At 41.5% G+C, this 19496-nt stretch overlaps 1 protein-coding gene and 1 non-coding gene across 7 annotated transcripts in view; both read left to right on the forward strand.

Moving 5' to 3' along the window:
• The first annotated feature begins 5342 nt into the window (after positions 1-5342).
• On the forward strand, positions 5343-5427 carry TRNAK-UUU. Its single transcript has one exon. It is a non-coding gene; the product is annotated as a tRNA-Lys (tRNA).
• A 3713-nt stretch (positions 5428-9140) lies between these two features.
• The window catches only part of PTPRK (protein tyrosine phosphatase receptor type K), a 561746-nt gene continuing 551390 nt past the window's right edge, over positions 9141-19496 (forward strand). For all 6 annotated transcript variants that reach the window (XM_039256923.1, XM_039256925.1, XM_039256926.1 and 3 more), the window contains exon 1: positions 9141-9438. In XM_039256923.1, the coding sequence (XP_039112854.1) occupies positions 9342-9438 (97 nt within the window). In that variant the 5' untranslated portion in view covers positions 9141-9341. The remainder of the gene's footprint in view (positions 9439-19496) is intronic.

Here is a 19496-nt window from a genome sequence, read left to right on the forward strand (position 1 = left end):
ACTATATAACAGTAACTATTTTATGGTCAGGGATACATAATCCTTAACACTCAGGAAATTAGAGTGACAACCTATGTACCAATTGAAGTTTGATTCCTAAGGAGGCAATGATCCTCAGAAATAATCACCAACGGATTCACATATAAAAGATTTAAGCAAGTGCATGGGGTGACATGGGTGTGAGCCTTGTAGAAAATAGAAGAATATAGTTTCAGTCCTTCAATGGCATATAATCTATAGAAGACAACATAATAATAGTTGTGACGAAAATATACCAAATGTAAATGATGGTTACTCTTCTAAATAGCCACTGACAAAGGCTATCTCCCGGTTTATTTGTTTCTCTGATTAGTGTGATTATATCAGAATAGAATGTGATTGCTAGCATTTATAGCAAAGGAATTGTAACAGAATGCTAAGAATTGTAGTCGTTGCAAATACAGAAGAGAGGAAATTTCAAATACAGTTTAAAAATTTTATAAATTTTCTACCACAATTCGCTTTTGTGTGATAATTCAATATTTTCTTGTCATTCAAAATTAGTGTTTTGAAATAGCATACTTCTTACCACTGCAGATTCTGGAGTCAGAGGGCCTGAATTTTTTAGTTCCACCTCCTACTTAAGCAGATTGCTTAATCTATTCAAGTATCAGTTTTTTCATTTCCCATCTGAGCATGTCAGATGAGTACAATAGCTTTAAGGATCAAATGAGATAACCCATGGGTTCAGCTTCCTATTGCTGCTGTAACAAATTATTGCAAATTTAGTGGCTTAAAACTACACACATTTATTACCTTACAGTTCTGGAGGTCAGAAGTCTGCAGTGTTTTTCACTGGACTAAAATCAAGGTGAAGAATCTATTTACTCAACTTTTCAAGTTTCTAGAAACCACTTGTTCATGGCCCCTTCCTCTATCTCCAAAGCTAGCAGTGTAGCATTTTCTCTCCTTTCTGATTTCTGCTTCCGCGCTTACACCTCTCTTACTCTTTTGCCTCTCTCTTAATAGGGCCCTGTGGATGACACTGAGCGCACCTAGATATTCCAGGATAATATTACCAGACAAGATCCTGACTTTCATCACAGCCTCAAAGTCTTGAGTCATGGAAGAGAACATATTCACATATTCATAGGTTCCAGGGGCATGGATATTTTGAGGGGGGATAGGACATTGCCATTTTTCTTCCTTTACCTCTGGTAAGGGTTTTTAAAAAAATAATTATCTAATATTATTTTTTATGTACACTCCCCTTGTCCAATGAGCTTCTCTAAAGTTTATACAAAATAGTTATGTGACCATTTCACATGCAGAAACTGAAATAAAACTAGGTTTAGATGGGGGTGGGGATGGCGCATGGGTGGCTCAGTCAGTCAAGCATCTGACTTTGGTCCAAGTCATGATATCACAGTTCGTGAGTTTGAGCCCCACATCAGTCTCTGTGTCATTGCTCAGAACCTGCAGCCTGCTTCAGATTCTGTGTCTCCCTCTTTCTCTGCCCCTCCCCTGATCATGCTCTCTCTCTCTCTCTCTCAATAATAAATAAACATTAAAAAATAAAAAACAACGAGTAGGTTTAGACCATCTCAGCCTCTGATTCTTTCCCCAGACTATTGTAGCTTCTCATTCTTTGACTTTTTGCTAGATCAGTGGAGCATTAGTTTATATCAGCTGTATTTGTCAACAGGTAAAAGAGCTAACTGACTACTTCATTATGGCTCCAGAGAAACTGCATGTGATTTTAATACTCTATTGGCCTTCTAAGACTATTTCTTAATGAACTCTTTTCTGGGCTTATGTAGTTTAGATAGTCGGGAAGCTTTAAAAGCATATCAACTGATGTTATAAGAAATCTATTTTAGGTATCTTCAAACAAGACTTCATAGGTGATTTGAAAGCATTTGACGATAAAATAAGAACCCACCTTTAGGATAGACAAGTACAAAAGTCAATGAGAGACACATTTTGGTCAGTTTTCAAGAGCAATCTACTTCACAGAAAGCTGGTTTAAGTACATTCAGGCTCCAAAAAGTGGTTAATGCATCAGGACATTTTTCTGCCAGTCACAATGATCACTTTCTCTTTTCTTTTTTTCCACAATCTCTACCCTTAATGTGGGGCTAGAACTCATAACCCTAAGATCAAGAGTTGCATGCTCCACTGACTGAACCAGCCAGGGACCTCACAACCATCACTTGCTTCAAGATATAACCCACAACTAGTCATCTCCAAAAAGCTATTCCCTCCAACTGTACTTCACCATGACTTCACTTTGTTTTCTTTCCTTTCACATTTAGGAGGGGTGTGTGTATGCATGTGTATTATTACACACACAATTGTACATATATATTACACACACATGCTACGTATGGTTTGTTGTCTCTTATATTTTTGTCTGTTAAATTCAAACTTAAACTACTAATTCTCTTGTATTCCCTATCGAGTAACTAGCACTGTATTGTACACTTAATAAATGCTTGCAAATGACAAAATGAATTCTTTGCTTTGGTTTAAGAGGACGTCAGCACTGAAATGAGCCCCTATGTTTATGTGTAGGTTTTAATGGTTCATTTTCTTGTCAGACTTCCTCTGGTTATGAATTCTGTGGCAGCACCAACAGTGTAAAGAGAAGATTTTATTGGAGAACATTTGGAGGATTAGAAAAATCTCCAGAGTCTTGGAAGTACCACATTGTGTGTTCAGAATTCTATTTCATTCTGTCTCAAGATCAGAATAAGCAAAGAAAGATGGCAAGATCCACAGGGTTCCATATGTGAAACCAGTCCCCAACCCCCTTCAGAAGTAAGTGGGAGGAAGGAAGGAGCACAATCATTAGAGAATTTCTCATTCAGCTGTGTTAATTCTCCTCAGGCTGCAGCTTTGCATATGAGCTCTTAACCCTGCAAAATGTATTATTGAATACATGATGAATTTAATTAGTTGTAAGAGTTATCCCCTTTCCTGGTTTTGCTAGAATAACAAACAAACAAAAAATACCTCAGGATAATTGGTCCATTCAGACCAAAAGAATTCAAATAGTATTCAATGGGATGCTATATTGCTTGTACCTTTATACCTTTTTTCCTCTGGTGAGCCAGGAAAAAAAACAACACGCAACTTTCTCTTTTCTTTTCTGGCTTGGAAATTATTTGCTAGTATAAAGGGTGGGTGAGGCACTCTATAGTGTTCCAGAAGAGGTAATTTATCAAACACATGGTAGGGTGCTATGAAGACCCTCGTTTTTTTCCCCCTCTGAGTTCAATCTTTTATTAACATCATTAGACTAGGTTTTTTGAAATGAGGAGCGACTCTGAAGCCTGAATACACCAGTTCTGGAAGTGACTGTCACTGTCCCCATCCCTCCACCTCAATCCAATTCACACTTTTATGATTGGCTTCCTTTTTGACCCGTGCTTGTTAATTATATCCAGCTGTAGGCAAATTGCTCTTCCAAATTGGCAACACCGAGCTCTCAAGCTGCTCACATTTTTTTTCCCTTCCCTGGATAAAACCTCTGGAGCATGCATTTTCTTGACTAGTGTTTCTGAACTAATCCCCAGTTATGGATATTTTAAAGGGTTCAAGGGACTCACAACATAACCCTGGTTTTGAATATAGTGCATTTCTTTCCATTTGATCCAAAATTACCTAAGAACATATAGAGAGAAGAATTTCCTTACAGACTTAGGCACACAGCCATCACTATTCAATTTGTTCCTGGATGTTCTGATGTCAAGATGTAAGTAGTAACTGGCCAGGTCCCAGTGCTACTCCAGGGAGGAGTTGGGCTTTGTCCTACTGTAGAAGACCCAACACCCACTCAGAACAACAGTTTTCAAAGACATAAGACTTTTTTTTCCTTTTCTGGAAGGCTCTGCTTTGTTTGAGGGCTTTGTTGTCAGAAATTCCCTGTCCCTCCCTTCCTGGATGGATATATACATTCCCATGCAAGAATATTTTAATAAGAAAATGCTTTTAGGTTTTGTTTTCTTTTTCTTTTTATTCTTTGCAAAGAGAAAATGGAAACTCATTGCCACCTGCTAGCCCAAGGGTTTTGGTCTGGTGACTGACATTGAGGATTTTGCACCTAACTCCAATGAATATTTTTAGAGATGAGACTTCAGTACATAGGAATTGGTGGGAGGGTGGGAATGAGATTTGCAGTCAGAATACCCAGGTCAAAGAAACAGCTCTGCTACTGATTGTTGCCAAATCTTGGCCAAATAGTTTAATCCCTCTAAACCTTGGTTTTCTCTGTCAGGTAATAATACTACCTGCCCTGGATACTTCACAGGTTGGATAGATTGAAGATAGATTGAAATCATGTGGGTGAATAGCCATTGCAAAATGAAAAGCATATGTAAGCAATTCGTTATTATTAACAAGCTGATAATGTTATCTAATTGCTTATAAACACAGGCTGTGGGTACTCATGGTCTATCACTGGGTAAATAAAAACTTTGCTTCTGCTGGGTACAGATTTGTACATAATCCTTCATTGGAACAAGAGAAGGAAAACATTTACTCAGCAACTACTATCATCCAGGCTCTTTCATATCTATGCCTACTACATCTATATTAAAAACATACATTAAAAACATATACAGTTGAGCCTTGAACAACAGGAATTCAAACTACATGGGTCTACTTATATGAAGATTTTTTTCAATAAATACAGTGCAGTTTACTTTAAGTGTATTTTCTCTTATGATTTTCTTAACATTGTTTCTCTAGCTTTTCTCTCAGAATACAGTATATAATACATAAAACATACAGAATATATGTCAATCAACTGTTTATGTTATCCATGGGTTTCTGGCCAGCTGTAGGCTATTGTTAGTTAAGTTTTGTGAGAGTCCAAGTAACATGAGGCTTTTGGACTGTGAAGGGATCAGTGCTCCTACCCCTCACATGATTTGAGTCAACTGTATTTCACAGAGTCATCAGAAAATCTGATTGGTTAGCCTCATTTTCATATGAAGGAAATGAAGATACAGGGATATTTCATGTTACTTAGCAGTGCTTCCCAAACTCTGTTCTCTGAAATCCTAATTGTGAGAAATGCTTCTTTAAAATTTTTTAATGTTTATTTATTTTTGAGAGAGAGAGAGAGAGAAGGAAAGAGAGAGAAAGATGGAGAGAGAGCAAGCAGGAGAGGGGCAGAGAGAGAGGGAGACACAAAACCTGAAGTAAGCTCTAGGCTCTGAGCTATCAGCACAGAGCCCCATGCAGGGCTGGAACTCATGAACCGTGAGATCATGACCTGAGCTGAAGTTGGGCACTTAACTGACTGAGCCACCCAGGAGAGCCAGAAATACTTCTTTATTAAAGAGGTTCATGGGGGCGCCTGGGTGGCTTAGTCGGTTGAGCGTCCGACTTTTGCTTGGGTCATGATCTCGAGGTTCGTGGGTTCGAGCCCCGCGTCGGGCTCTGTGCTGACTGCTGGCTCGGAGCCTGGAGCCTGTTTCAGTCTGTGACTCCCTCTCTCTCTGGCCCTCCCCTGCTCACGCTGTCTCTCTCTCTCTCTCTCTCCNGTTTAGACTGCAGAATATCATTAGATTAATTTATCATGAAGAGTATAGTCTGAACTCAACTCTTGTTAGAAGTAATTAAGAAAGAACAGAGGAGGTGGGGCGCCTGGGTGGCTTAGTCGGTTAAGCGTCCGACTTTCGCTTGGGTCGTGATCTCGCGGTTCGTGGATTCAAGCCCCGCGTCGGGCTCTGTGCTGACTGCCAGCTCAGAGCCTGGAGCCTGTTTCAGTCTGTGACTCCCTCTCTCTCTGACCCTCCCCTGCTCATGCTGTCTCTCTCTCTCTCTCCTAAAAATAAATAAAACATTAAAAAAAAAAATAAAGAGGTTCATGGTCCAAAACTTTGAGAGCCATTGCATTCTTTTCTCCCCTCCTGATTCATAGTGTATAATACCACACTGATAATCGTGGAAAAAGTGTTATATGGCAAAGAAGGCTGTTATAGGAAAGGGACCTATTTACTTTTGGTAAATTCAGTATTCTCCTAGTTTATTTGAGCTGCAGAACCTATTCTCCAATCATACTTACAAATTTTTGCTAAAACTGGGATTTCACAGGAAATATTTTCTCAGACACAGATCTAAATTCATGCGTGGAATTACTATGTGGTAAATCTGCAATCATAATACAAGTCTGTCCTCTTTAAAAGATACGCTTTCTTATGTAACTCAAATGGTAGGAAAATAGAGAAAGGTGATTATAAATTTTTGTTTCTATATCTACTGATTTTATCAATATTCTTCTGTATTTTTTTTTTAGTTTTCATTATTTCTTAGTTGTAAGCATAGTACACTTTGGTTTTTGTCTTCTAATTTTTTATTGTAGTAAAATATATCTTAAATAAAAATTTATTGTTTTAAAACTATTTTTAAGTATACAGTTCAGTGGCATTAAGTACACACTGTTGTACAGTCATCACTACAGTCTATCTCCAGCACATTTTCATTTTCCCAAACTGAAAGTTTCTACTGTCTTCTGATGTTCATTACCTAAGGTTTTATAAGCATTTTCCCATGTTGCAACTTGTTCCTGTTTTCATAACTTTCATTTCTAGTGGCTGTGAGATATTGTATCTAGAAAATGCTCATGAATCTGCCTATTGTTGGACATTTACGTTTTTTCCACTATTCCCTTTTGAAAATGACCAATATCTTTGTGTATATAACATTTTCCATATTTTGGATTATTTCCTTAGAGTAGCTAGCAGATTGCGGAATAAGAACATTTTAGTGATTTTTAATGTAGGTTGACTATTTTTTCTTAAGTTATACCAGATTTATACTTCTTCTATGGATTGATTGATATTTTCATTCATTCTTTTAAATAAAGAGAGGTCTAATACATTCCAAATACTTGCCAAATACCATGTGGAAGACAAGCATACTCTACTCAAAGGATTTCAATCCACTCTGGTCAGCATTAATTATTATGGTCAGCATTCATGACAACTGAGAAAAGGACTGATTTTCTTGTCTAAGAGTTTTATTTTATACCTTTGACTTTTAGTGAGATGTTCTTGCTAGTTTGCTGATTCCTTTTGAAAATGTTCTCGCCTTTGTTTCCCCTTACTCGCTTTGCACTCACATTTGTGCTGATGGCCAAATTACTTAATCTCTAATTTTGTTTCCTCATTTGTCAAATGGCAGTAATAATTGTACCAGCGTCAAAGGATTGTTGTCTGACCTCAGTGAGACATTGCATATCTTGTCAGTGCCTAGCACATTGTAAGTGCTCTGTAAATATTAATTGTTATTATTATTACTTCCAGAATAGTTACCGTGAAATGCATCTTCTATCAGTTGACCCAAGGAATACCCAAGGTAAGAACAGTGTGGACTCCCCTTAGCCCCCACACTGTATGCTAATTTTTTAAACTAGCATTTTGTGTGTTTAAGCAAATCTACCAAGTCATGAACTTCCTTCATCTTTCTTTCAAGAACAGAAGACTAGATGAATTAGTATATGGATGGTGAGTTTTTGTTTGTTTTTCCTGAGGCATATTCCTGCTAAATTTTACAAAGTTGTCCTTAGTCTTTCAAAAAGAAAAGACGTGTCCTTCAGTTTTTTGTTACCTAGGCTTTGGGAATGTTCCTCAGTCAAAGAAACAGTGATGTGAGAGCAGTTGTAGGTGAATGAGTTGAAAAAACCATTGTACTTTGCACCCTAAGGAAAAATGAATTTTACTGTGTTGAATTGAATTGACATGTGTTGGCTTAGTCAGTGTGTTAATGAGCCAGCCAGAAGACTCCAAATTATGTTTAATCAAGCTTTTACTCTTAGCAAAATTTTTAAAAAGTCTTTTTCTTCATGATATTATATGTGTATATATGTATACATATTTCCAGTTGTAACATAAACTTGGTCATTAATAGCATACATTTAATTTGTATAAAGGAGGAATATATGGCTCGGTAAATAAATTATATGACTGTTAAACTGAATTTCACAATGTCTTATTGACAAAGGCTAAAGGTATCTGAGTACCTGAAAGATGTCAATCAATGGATTCTATTGTTTTAAGAATTGTATATACCACATTAAAATTCTTAATGAAAATGTTTATTCAATTGTGACCCCATCTATTTTGCTTGATATTTTACAAAAATGAAAACGTGTGCACTACATAGTCTTTTCGCAGAAGTAAGTGTGGCATATGGTGAAACCACTTCAAGCTGTTGAAGAACTAGCAAACTGTAAAATACTTTACTGTCATAATATAGCATCATTTTCCTCCGGATGAAATCATCCGATGCTGTTTTCATTGTCGGTGTAAAGTCCTTTTGTTAAATACTTCTGTCTTAAGTACCTATTAGATATTACAAACAAAGCTGAAACCCCTTTCTACTCCAGCAGACCTGTGGCAAAGGAAGGGATAATGAGCGCTGATGCAGGTCTTAGGTTCTTCCTAAGGGAAGAAGTGGAAAGAGGCCGGAAGGTTTCAGAACAACAAGCAAGTCAGCGAAGCAGAGTTAAATCCAAATATTCGGAAAATGACAAACCAGAAAGGAGACACGCCAGCTGCTCACACTGGAAAGTTACCGAACGTTTATTTGGTTCAAGTTTTATTCTTATATAATAAGGCACAATAAGTTTCCTGGGTGTGCGTGTGTGCCTTATTGCTTCTTACACGAATAAGGAACAGGGAGTTTTCAATGCAGGTGGGTGTTTCCTTAGGGCGCTTCTGCACCCCAGCTGCTTCCTACCGGCCACCGCTCGGGTGGGAGCTGCACCGCAGGGACAGAAGCCCAGGACGCCCCTGCCCGGTCGGCCGGGCTTTCTCTGCGCCGGTCCCCTGTGGTCCGGCCACGCTGCTTACCAAACACTCGCGTCTCAAGCTCCGATTTCTGGAACAGGGCAGCCAAAGCGCGGATCCCCTTTCCCGCCCGCTCCCCCGAGCGGCGGCGGGCGGCTAACAAAGGCGGCGCGGGGCGCGCGGCCGGGGCCGGCGCGCGACTCTCCGGCAGGAGGCGGCGGCGCCGCGCGCGAGCCTGCATTCCTCCGAAGCTCCCGGAGCCCGCGGGCCGACGTCACCCCCGGCTCCGCCCCCGTCCCTCCCCGAGCAAAGTAACTCTTGACTAACAGGAGCAGCCTCCGCCGAGCATGGAGAGCTGCCGCCGCGGCCGGCCGGCAACGCGGGCGACGCTCGCGCCCCGGCGGTAGTTTGCGGACCGCGAAGAAGGAAAAAGTGCCGGCGGGCTGCCGTGGACTGCCCGCCCTCGCCGCGCGAGCCCCGGCCGGCGCCTCGGCGGTGCATTTCGCCGCGATCTCCCGGCAGCTCTTTGCAAAGCTGCTTGAAACTTCTCCCAAAGTCGACATGGATACGGCGGCGGCGGCGCTGCCTGTTTTGGTGCCGCTCTTGCTCCTCTCCCCTTGGTCTCCCCTGGGGTCGGCCCAAGGCCAGTTCTCCGCAGGTGAGTGGGCTTGAGCGGTGGGAGCTGGAGGGGGGGGGGGGGGGGGGGGGGGGGGGGGGGGGGGGGGGGGCGCGCGCGTCCGGAGTTCCGACAAACGCCCCGGGCCCGGAGCTCGCCAGGGCTGGAGCCCGCTCCTCTCCGTGGCCGGGGGGCAAGGATTCGGGGAAAAGCTTTCGCGGCCCGGGAGTCGGGGGGTGGGGGACGGCCCCAGGGCAGCGCGAGAGATGTCCCCGGAGTTGGTGCTAGCTGGGACGCGGGGCCCCGGGCTGGGCGCCGCTCGGCGCAGGTAACTTTCATCTCCGCGCCCCATTGTTCGTCTCGGAGGCTCGCTCCCGGCCGGGGCAGGCAGGGCGGTCCGCGAGCGTGGGGGGACGGCTAGCTTCTGTGCCCGGTGCACGCTCACCGCGCTGGGGAGGAGACCAGGAAAAAGTAGTTACGACTCTGGGGACGGCTACTCTGTTGCTCGTGCTGCGGGCTTGTTGCTGTCTGCTTCGGGAGCGTTTAAAAAAAAAATGTCCCCAGGAAGCCATTGTCAGAAATGAGGAGACTGGAAGGGGCTGACCTCGGCGCGCTTTGCCAGGTGCTTTTTGTCCTGGGAATAACCTCCCCTGACTATTGTCTAACTACTTCCCCGTCCCTCCCCCAGTCCCTTTCTCCTCCCGCGGTGTTGGCTGCGCCCGGTTTTGCCCTGTGGGTCAGGGCACTGCGTGGAGTCGGTTCCGTGTGTGTGTGTGTGTGTGTGTGTGTTGGCGGAGCCTGTGTGGTGTTTTGAAATAGGATTCCAGGGATCCACCCCGAGCCGTCCTGGGCAGCGAGGTCTGGGCAACGAACCGGGGAAGCTGGACCCCGGGCAGTGGCAGTCCGCTCCTCCGGCGGAGCACCGCGGAGCTGGCGCGGGGACCCCCGGAGCCCGCCCGAGGGACGGGGGCCATCGACGACGGCCGCCAGCTGGGAGGGCCCGCAGGGAGGGATGTGGACCGGGCTTGCAGGCTGGCTCTTTGGGATCTTGGTAAAGCCACTTAGAGAAGTCCGTGAACCCGCGTCTCTCCCAGCCCTCTACTCTGCCCTCACAGTTTTGTTCCCTTGGTTGCTTCTTTCGTTTTCTCCTCTGGGGGCTCTGAAGTTTCACCAGGTGGATGCTCTGGAGCGGGCTCCGGGCGCCCGTGTGCCCCTCGCCGGTCCGGACAACTTTTCTGGCCAGTCCACCCAGCTCGGCTTGGCGGGCGGACGCAAGTGCTGCCCTGGCTCGCCGTGCAGAGGGAGACGCGTTGGTGGCCGAGGGGTGATGGACAAGACCGGGAAAGTGACAGCCGCGCTCTCGGCTGAGGCCGCCGGGACGCGGAGAAGGAACGAACTTTGCACTTGGCGGTTGTTGTGGCTGTGCTGTTTCCCGGAAATAAACTCAAGAGTGTTTTGATCCGGAGTGATGTTGATTTCCCTCCTGTCCCCTCTTCCCTATTGTGGAACTCTGTAAAAGGAGTTGGACGACAGATTTAGGTGGCAGCATGCCACCTGCACTGAGGCAGATTATGAAATGCAGCGTATAGAGGAAAAGCTATGTGTGTGGGTGATAGAAGCAGTGCAACAGATCTGTGCATTGAATGATCCGATGGCTTAATTTAATTCTTTCTGGAGTAAGCATTTCTACTGCGTGCATCTCTGACATATAATGCCGGTTGGTATTGGAACCGTGCTTGATGTAAGTCATTGCATGCAGGCAAGTTAGAGTGGGTATTGATTTCTGCACAGTGTTTGTCACTGCACTGAGAGCCTACGCTTCAAAAGGCGTGTAGTTTGTTAATTGAAACTTTGAATCCAACCAGTTGCATGATTAAACTTTCATGTATTCAAGAGTTGCAACTATTAATGTCTCTGATGGATTAGATTTTCAGCAGTAAAAAAACTTTAATTTTCTCTTTTCCAACGTTATTTACCCTTTAGTAAATATTAAATTTCCTTCAACAGATTGTGTAGATGAGTTTTTCTGATCCCTGGCGTTCAGGTATCTCTAATGAACAACTGCATTTGTAGACATCCAGTTCTAAGTAATTTAACTAGATATGTCAGACTTTGCTTGAGTGACAAAGGAAACCATTTGATTTATGTTTTACATTTAAAAAAAGAGAATGTGCAGTCCTGATAAACGCAATTCTTGCGGGACTGTACCTTAATATTTTTGCCTTTCGGGATTAACATAGATGCCCAGAAATGAATGCTTTTTATCCCCCCTGCTGAAAGTCAGATTGTGAATATGCTCTTTTCCTCCATGCATTAAAAGTTTATTTTGTAAACGTTTGAATGTTTTGGCGATTCTAAGCCATTTGGTATTCTACTCTCCTCAGATTTTATGGCAGTCAGATTTGTCGCAAATGCATAGATTCAGAGCTTGGAGCTGTATTCTTTCTTGCTGTTTTTTTCCCCTTATATTCTACTTTAATAATGAACTTTTATTTCTTTTAAGGAATTTCAATAAAATATTTTAAAAGCCTAAAACAAATGTATGTTAAGAATTTTTTAAATAACCTGTTAAATACATCTTTTAAATCACATCCATTAAGGCCAGTTTACCAATTTTAGATATTATCATGTGGTTCCTAATGTAGTAAGTTTCAAAAGCAAATTTTGAAAGACTTAGGATCGTTGGATATGTCATATACTCATCCAGTGTGCTTTGTTTAAACCACAAATTTAAGAATATTCTTTTATCACTGTGACTTTTTTTCTTAGTTTTTGGAATTAAAGTATAAAAATGCTGCATGGTAAGCCTCTTTAAAACCAGAACAGCCTATAAATGTCAACTTAGGTTACTTTAGCGTAATCTTTCACTTAAAATGATACCAGTGGCATAGCTGGGGAAACCGAGGCATAGAAGCACAAAGATACGTTGATGTTTATTCACTGGGTTGTGTCGCTTTTACCTCTTGGTATTATAATAGGAGAGTTTTCTCTACTGGGACTCAAATGTCTGACAAAACCAGTCACAGATGAAGTCACTTGGAAGCTCCGCTTTCTCATCTATAAAATGGGGATAATAATACCTGTCCTAACCTTTCCACCTGGTTTTTATGAGGATGGTATGAAATAATTTATGTGAACGGACACTGTAAGTTGTAAAACATTATGCAGTTCTCTGGGGTGTTAGTCATCATACATTAAGGTGGGTAAATACCTTGACTTTAGTCACCTTTGCTCACTCCCACACTCCCCAAGTCAGTATGTGTGTCTTCGCCACACTGTGTGTGACAGTTTAGGAGTGTGTGTATGTGTTTCCCTTGCTGGTCATTCATTTTAATCATTATTAAACATAAACATGCTAGTTTGGCCAGACTATAATTTTATCAGCACAGTGAGAGAAATTATCCTTAATTTTTTTTTTTTTTGGCTTACCACTTGTAAATTGTTACTTGAGCTGTTCCTTGTGGAAGAGTCATAATTAGTAAGATTTCTAGTATTCTACCAATAGAGGAACTACATTTTTAGTCCATTTGTTTAGCTATTTATTCAACTGTGGGCTGTTCAGCTTTTTTCATCTCAGTATGGAGAAAAAATATGCACCGTTTTGGATGCAGTCTTACCAGTGACCTAGAGAGGGACTATTGTGTCTCTAAGTATGATTTGAGCCTAGAAATGCAGCTCAGGATCCTCACTTGATCTGGGATAGAGTTCCTGGCCTGTCACACTGTAAGCGCGCACCCACTTGGTCCTGTAGGACCTTGTCACTCATCTAAACAATGCCACTTTCCTGGTGTCTGACTCCTTGATGTCTCTGTGTGTGGAGTTAATTTCTTTTGTACTTAGTACCTACTAGGAAGGTACATTAGAAACAGCTTGTTTCAAGGTTCGCTTGTTGATTTTCTGGTTTTGATTGATCAGACTCTCTCAGTCCCTCAATTCATGGAAACTTTAAATTCGAACGCTGGTAATGATACGTAACTGGACATTTCCAGGACTGGTTTTTCTCTTAACTGTTCTCCATATATCTGGCTCTGCTGATTTTCCTCGATTGCAAGATGTTGTTCTGTGTCTGGCCTACCCAGACGGGAAGAGGCAGGTCTGGCTGCTATTTGGGCTTTGGCATGTGTGCTGCTGACAGCTCTTCTCTTTGTATTCATAAATGCGAATTTGAAAACTAAATCAACCCCTCTGCCACCCTGCCCCTCTCCCACCCTCCTTCCCACTCCTCTTTAGCAACAACAAAGCCCACAGGCATACACACAAAATCACAGGCTTTTTGTTTTCCCTGAACATCTTTTGGTGTTGGACGTGTTCTTAAAAGCTGGAAATATGACTCCCCCAGTACCCAGAGCAAATGCCGATTTTCCCACCAAATCTCACGTTTCTACCAGTGATGGTTTACAACACCTATTTGTGGCCTTTAAAAAACATTTAATTCATGCGATATGGTCCTACAGAGAGAAACTGTGTTGTTGCCTACTAATACTTTTGAAGTGCGGTCTAGGTCTGCTCAAGGTGGTATTAAAGACAGTGTAAATCATGCTAAATATGGATGCACTCCTCAGAGGCATGGAAAATGCTGTCCTCATCTGCCCTGTGCTGTTCCCATTTCCTCTACATGCTCTTCATGGAGAGCAGGAAGAGGAATACTGCGCGATTCAGAGCAGGAAACATCAAGAGAGTTTACAGATTGTTCTTAAAGACAAAACAAAGAACACTAGGAGTGTGTGTGTGTGTGTGTGTGTGTGTGTGTGTGTGTGTGTTTGATCTTTAATTTTCTAAAGAGGGGAGAAAAAACACCTTATTTTTGATTTGTTTATTGGAATCAGCCTTTGCCTTTGTCCAAATACATTCATTTCTTATTCTGTGGATGTAAAAATTTCCCTCTGTGTATTCGTCTCAGACTTTACCCTTTGATCATATGTATTTGTTTTGTGTTCCTTTATCAAGTGGAGTTTCTCTTTGCCTAAAAAGGTTATAATTGCTTTTGAACGTGACTTATTTTTTCACCAAGACTCCTGCTGTTTGTCATAGTTACTGAACAATGATATCTTACCAGTTCCTGATGTGTTAAACTGGTATTTGACAACAGGGTAAGCAAGTCTGTCCATCAGGATAATTTTAATTTTAATTGAAGCCGGAAATAAACTTGTACATCCATGAAGTGATGTTTTATTTATTTTATTTTTTTTCATGAAATGATATTTTAATGTCACAGTGTTTGTGCTTATATATCTCTGAATGGAAGAGAGACTTTAAGTTCCTTTTCATAAATGGGGATAGAACACAGAGGCCCTTATTGCCTGTTATTTTGAACTAAGTGAGATAAGTTACATACAGCTATGCTGTGGAAAATGAAGAAAATATGTTTGAAACTTTGATATCAGTGAGAGTTATGGAGGTGGATAGTTTATAAACCTCAAACTCCGTCTTAGTAGAAATGCATTTTTATGAACAGTGTTCTTAAAGAAACTTGGTTCCACATAAAAGTTTTTATTCCATGAAGATTCTGTTGTGAGAAGTGTGTTTATTTTCCTGAAGCATTCTTATGGAAATTCCTTTGTAGTTAATATTTTAGCAATACAAATTTGAACAGGGGCACCTGGGTGGCTCAGTCAGTTCAGTGTCAGACTTCGGCTCAGGTCATGATCTCAAGGTTCGTGAGTTTGAGCCCCGCATCAGGCTCTGTGCTAACAGCTCAGAGCCTGGAGCCTGCTTCAGATTCTGTGTCTCCCTTTCTCTCCGCTCCTCCTCTGCTCATGCTCTGTCTCTGTCTCTCTCAAAAATAAATAAACATGAAAAAAAAAAACATTGAACATATATAATTTAACTTAGTTTGTGAGGTTTTGCAGAGTGTTGAGGTTCTGGGAAAACCCTGGGCCTGGGTTGTCAGACCGCATTGATCCAGTTGGGGAACATTGCCATGTCGCCACTTAACTTGGCTTGGAGTTTTTGGCTTTCTCCTCTGGGTGTTGATAATCCATAAAAATTACAAGTGGCTTATTTTGTCACTTACAGTTGTTTTAGGAGCAAATTAAGTAGTCCTGAGTGAAATAATCCGTGTTTCCACTTTATATGATTGTAGAGCTCTGTTAATAAAAATGATGAACAAGGCAGTGCTGGCTGAATGTTTCTACAGGTAGTCATTCTAGGAATTAATTTTGTAAGAGGAACTCAGAATTAAGGCCAAATAAAAGAGTATCTAGGTGAGTTACTGTTTACATTAATTTGTTGGGAAAGCTGAAAGTATGTACTTTGTGTATGTGATGCGCGCGCGCGCACACACACACACACACACACACACACACACACCCCTTAATGATAGGACTTCATTGTCCAAAGGTTCAGGTAAGAAGGAAGCTAAGGACATCTACAGATGGAATCAAACTCTTATACTTCTATTTTGGAAAGAATATTGCAAATAGATCATTGTTTTGCCTATTTCATAGATGAAAAAACTGAAGTGGACAAATGACCTATGGAGTATATAATATATTGGACTATACTTTTAATAAGGAAATAATAAATCTTCCACCAGATTGGTGTCTATTTATATAAACCCTTCCCCAGTGCAGCCTGTCCCTTAACCAGCTACTTTTAGGCTGATTCTCCAAACCCTGTTCAGAGCAGCAGCTGACCAGCTACAGATTCCCCTAATCCTTGTTGTGGGGGGTGTGTGAGATGACCACACAGTCACTTAAATCGCATACTGGCCACAGCTCCTTTATGATTTGCCTTAGGTCATTCAGCAAATTCAAGAGTAGACAGGAAGCCTTTCTGGTGCCCTCACAGCCTACCCTGGGTTTGAGGTCTGACTGCTTCATGGTCATGGGATTTATCAGCTCCAAGGTGCCCTAGAATTTTGCTGCTTGAATTGTGGTCCAGGGACCGGCAACATCATTCTTGGGAACTTGTGATGATCTTGGGGTCACTTATTAGAGCTTCCTCAGAACAACTGACTCAGAATCTGCATTTTAATGAAACCCCCAGGTGATTTGCTTGAACGTTGAATTTTGAGAATGACTGCTGTAGGACAAAGAAAGCTCAGCTTGAAAAGATTTGTCACATGCACTTTCCTGTAGAATTGCAAGAGTCTTGTGAAGGGGTTAATTACAATGTGAAACACATTTCCCTATTTCCCTGGAATTGTATTTCTGATCAGTATTTACTTAATTATAATTTAACGCCCCAGACACATCAAAACAGCAGTACTATTCACTTTTTAAAAAGAACACTCGGGCAGTTTTGAAAGAAATATTTTCATAAGAGAATAAGAATAAGGCTAAATAGTTTTGGCTCTGAACATGCTGTGTGAGACTATTTAAAGGTAAGGATCTTATCGAGGAACTAACCGTGATATATGCCAATAATTTTTATTTAGCACATTGATATGTTGATACAGGAAGCGATATTCTGTCTGATATTACTAGTAGCAGCAGTTCCTTGTTTTATATTTATCTTTGCTTCTAAGTGTAATTTAAGTATCTTTGTAATAAGAAGCTCATTTTAGGACAGTCAAATGTAATGAATGAGAATTAGGTAGAATGCATTAACTATCACTGGTGTTCTTTTTACTATCTTTTGTGCTCATATTTAAGAACAGATTCTTGTCAGTTTTCTCAAGAGAAAAATTATGATGTAATAGTGTATAGTATTCATGTCAAAACACAATTTTACTTGCATTTTATAGCTTCCCTTAGCATTCTTTTAGAAAATGAATTTTCCCAAAAGACCTAATTGCCTTCTTATTAATGAGCCTGTAAGTGTGTTTTGTTATCCATTTGCCATTCTAAACGTGTCTACTTTGGCTGGCTGTTTTAACAGTGAAGTCTCTGATTAAATCACGACTGCTATATTTGTTTTTGCCATTCACAGCGGTTTAGAAAATACTGGCATAATGACATGGTTATGGCAGAGACTAATGAAAATCAAGAAATACAGATTAATGTTAACCCATCATGGTTGTTTTATGGTTTTGGGAGCTGGACTTTGGGGCAATACACAACAGAATTCTCTGCATGTTTGCTACTGTCAGTGAAAGTCTCTTAACCTATGTTGTTGGAAACACAAAGAAGATAGTGGCTGGAGTAATAAACTACAGATCGATGATTTCCACATTTATTCTAGACACTGGTGTTTATTTATTTAAAAAGTTTTTTTAATGTTTGTTTATTTTTGAGACAGAGACAGAGCATGAGTGGGGGAGGGGCAGAGAGAGAGAGAGAGGCAGACACAGAATCTGAAACAGACTCCAGGCTCTGAGCTGTCAGCACAGAGCCTGACGTGGGGCTCGAACTCACGAACTATGAGATCATGACCTGAGCCAAAGTCGAACGCTTAACTGACTGAGCCACCCAGGCATCTCTAGACACTGGTGTTTAAAGGAAGAGGCTTAATTGTAGATAGATCAGTGCTAGAGCACAGCTTCATGACGGGAGAGAAACTCTGAAAGGTACTTAAAGAGCTTTAGAATCTGAAGAATTTGATTTATTATGTTTCCTAATTTTACTACAGAGTCTAGAGCTTTCCTTTTGTCCTACTTCTACTTTCATCCTTGTCAGCAGTAATGAGGTTACTTTATTCTCTCACACATCGGAGAAGGGCTCTTGCAAAAACAATAGGAGCTGCCATGTACTGAGTGCCTGCTACCTGCCAGGCAGGCCTTATGATCAATATTTCCCATGGATTTAAATCCTCACGATAATCCTTTGTAACATTGGAATCATCTCCACTTTGTGAACCAAGTTCTAGAGGGGTTAAGTCATAACTTGCCTCAGGTGCGTGAGGAACGCGTTGAGCCAAAATTCATTATTGAATATTTACATGTATGTAGCAGTTAAACACTGTTTTGGTTGCTGCTTGGCAGAACATGCAGTTAAGACTGGTCACAACAAGAGGAATTTATTTTCTCTCCTAACTGACGATTCACCTGGAGATTGACGAGAGGTCACGTAATTACACGGGATATGATCCCTTTCTGCCTGCTCAGCTTAGCCCTGGGGTGCTAGGGGCTTCATTCTTAGGCTCCACTTAGAGGCATGGTAGCTTTGGCAGCTCCCACACCACAAGATTCTCGGGTCAAGTCTGTTAGGAAAATGTGTGCTTTACGTGGTGGTTGCACCTGCAAACGCCCTGAGGTTCACTCTGGTTAGATTCAATAAACATGTATCCGACCCCCTAACCAAAGGCTCCAGCTGGCACTGATTGGCTTAGTCCACTAGGATCCTGGGTTCAGCTCTGGATCCCCCCACTCAGGTCACATGGACTGATGGGGGCACTGTGGATCAAACCATCACTTATCAACAGATAGGAGGATGGGTTCTGGAAAGACAACCAAAGTACCGAGTGGTTGCTCAAGATAGAATTAAATATGGAGTGAGAAGTAAAAGCAAAGAAAGCGTGGTAGACCTGTATGTGTATTTATAATCCATTGAGGGGAAAGAAAGTATATGGTGAAGAAAAGACAGTTGCCTCAGATGGTTCCCAGCTGTGGACCACCGATGCTAACATCAAGAAGACATGGTGGCCTAATCTTATTAGTATCTAAGGGGAAGAGGGTGAGGGAGGAAGAGGGGACAGAGGCACTTTGTACACGGCAGTTTGGTGTGCATTGAAGATCAGCAGTTCATAATTTTAGAAGTCTTTCTTTTTTGGTTTTCCTTCTGAGGCCTGCTTTAAAGCATGGATTTTATTATTTTCATTATTTTATTGTGTTTGCCTCATAATTGAATGAGTCCAGCATTAAAAATTAACAGAATTTTAGTTGCTGAAAGGGACCTTCGAAGTTAATGCCCCTTTGGGGCACCTGGATGGCTCAGTAGATTAATTGTGTGACTGGCTCAGATCATGATCTCATAGTCTGTGGGTTCGAGGCCTACATGAGGCTCTGTGCTGACAGATCAGAGCCTGGATCCTGCATTGGATTCTGTTCCCCCCCTTTCTTCTCTCTTCCCCACTCATGCTCTATCTTCCTCTGTCTCTCAAAAGTAAATAAATGTTAAAAAAAAAATAAGTTAATGTCCCTTCATTTGGTGTATCTGGTCCAAAGTCATATAGCTTGGAAGAACTTAACTCATATTCAAGATTTTTATTTTTTAGGTCAC

Source organism: Hyaena hyaena, unplaced genomic scaffold (assembly GCF_003009895.1).
Source record: "Hyaena hyaena isolate Hyena2069 unplaced genomic scaffold, ASM300989v1 scaffold_596, whole genome shotgun sequence".
NCBI classification, from domain to species: Eukaryota; Metazoa; Chordata; class Mammalia; order Carnivora; family Hyaenidae; genus Hyaena; species Hyaena hyaena.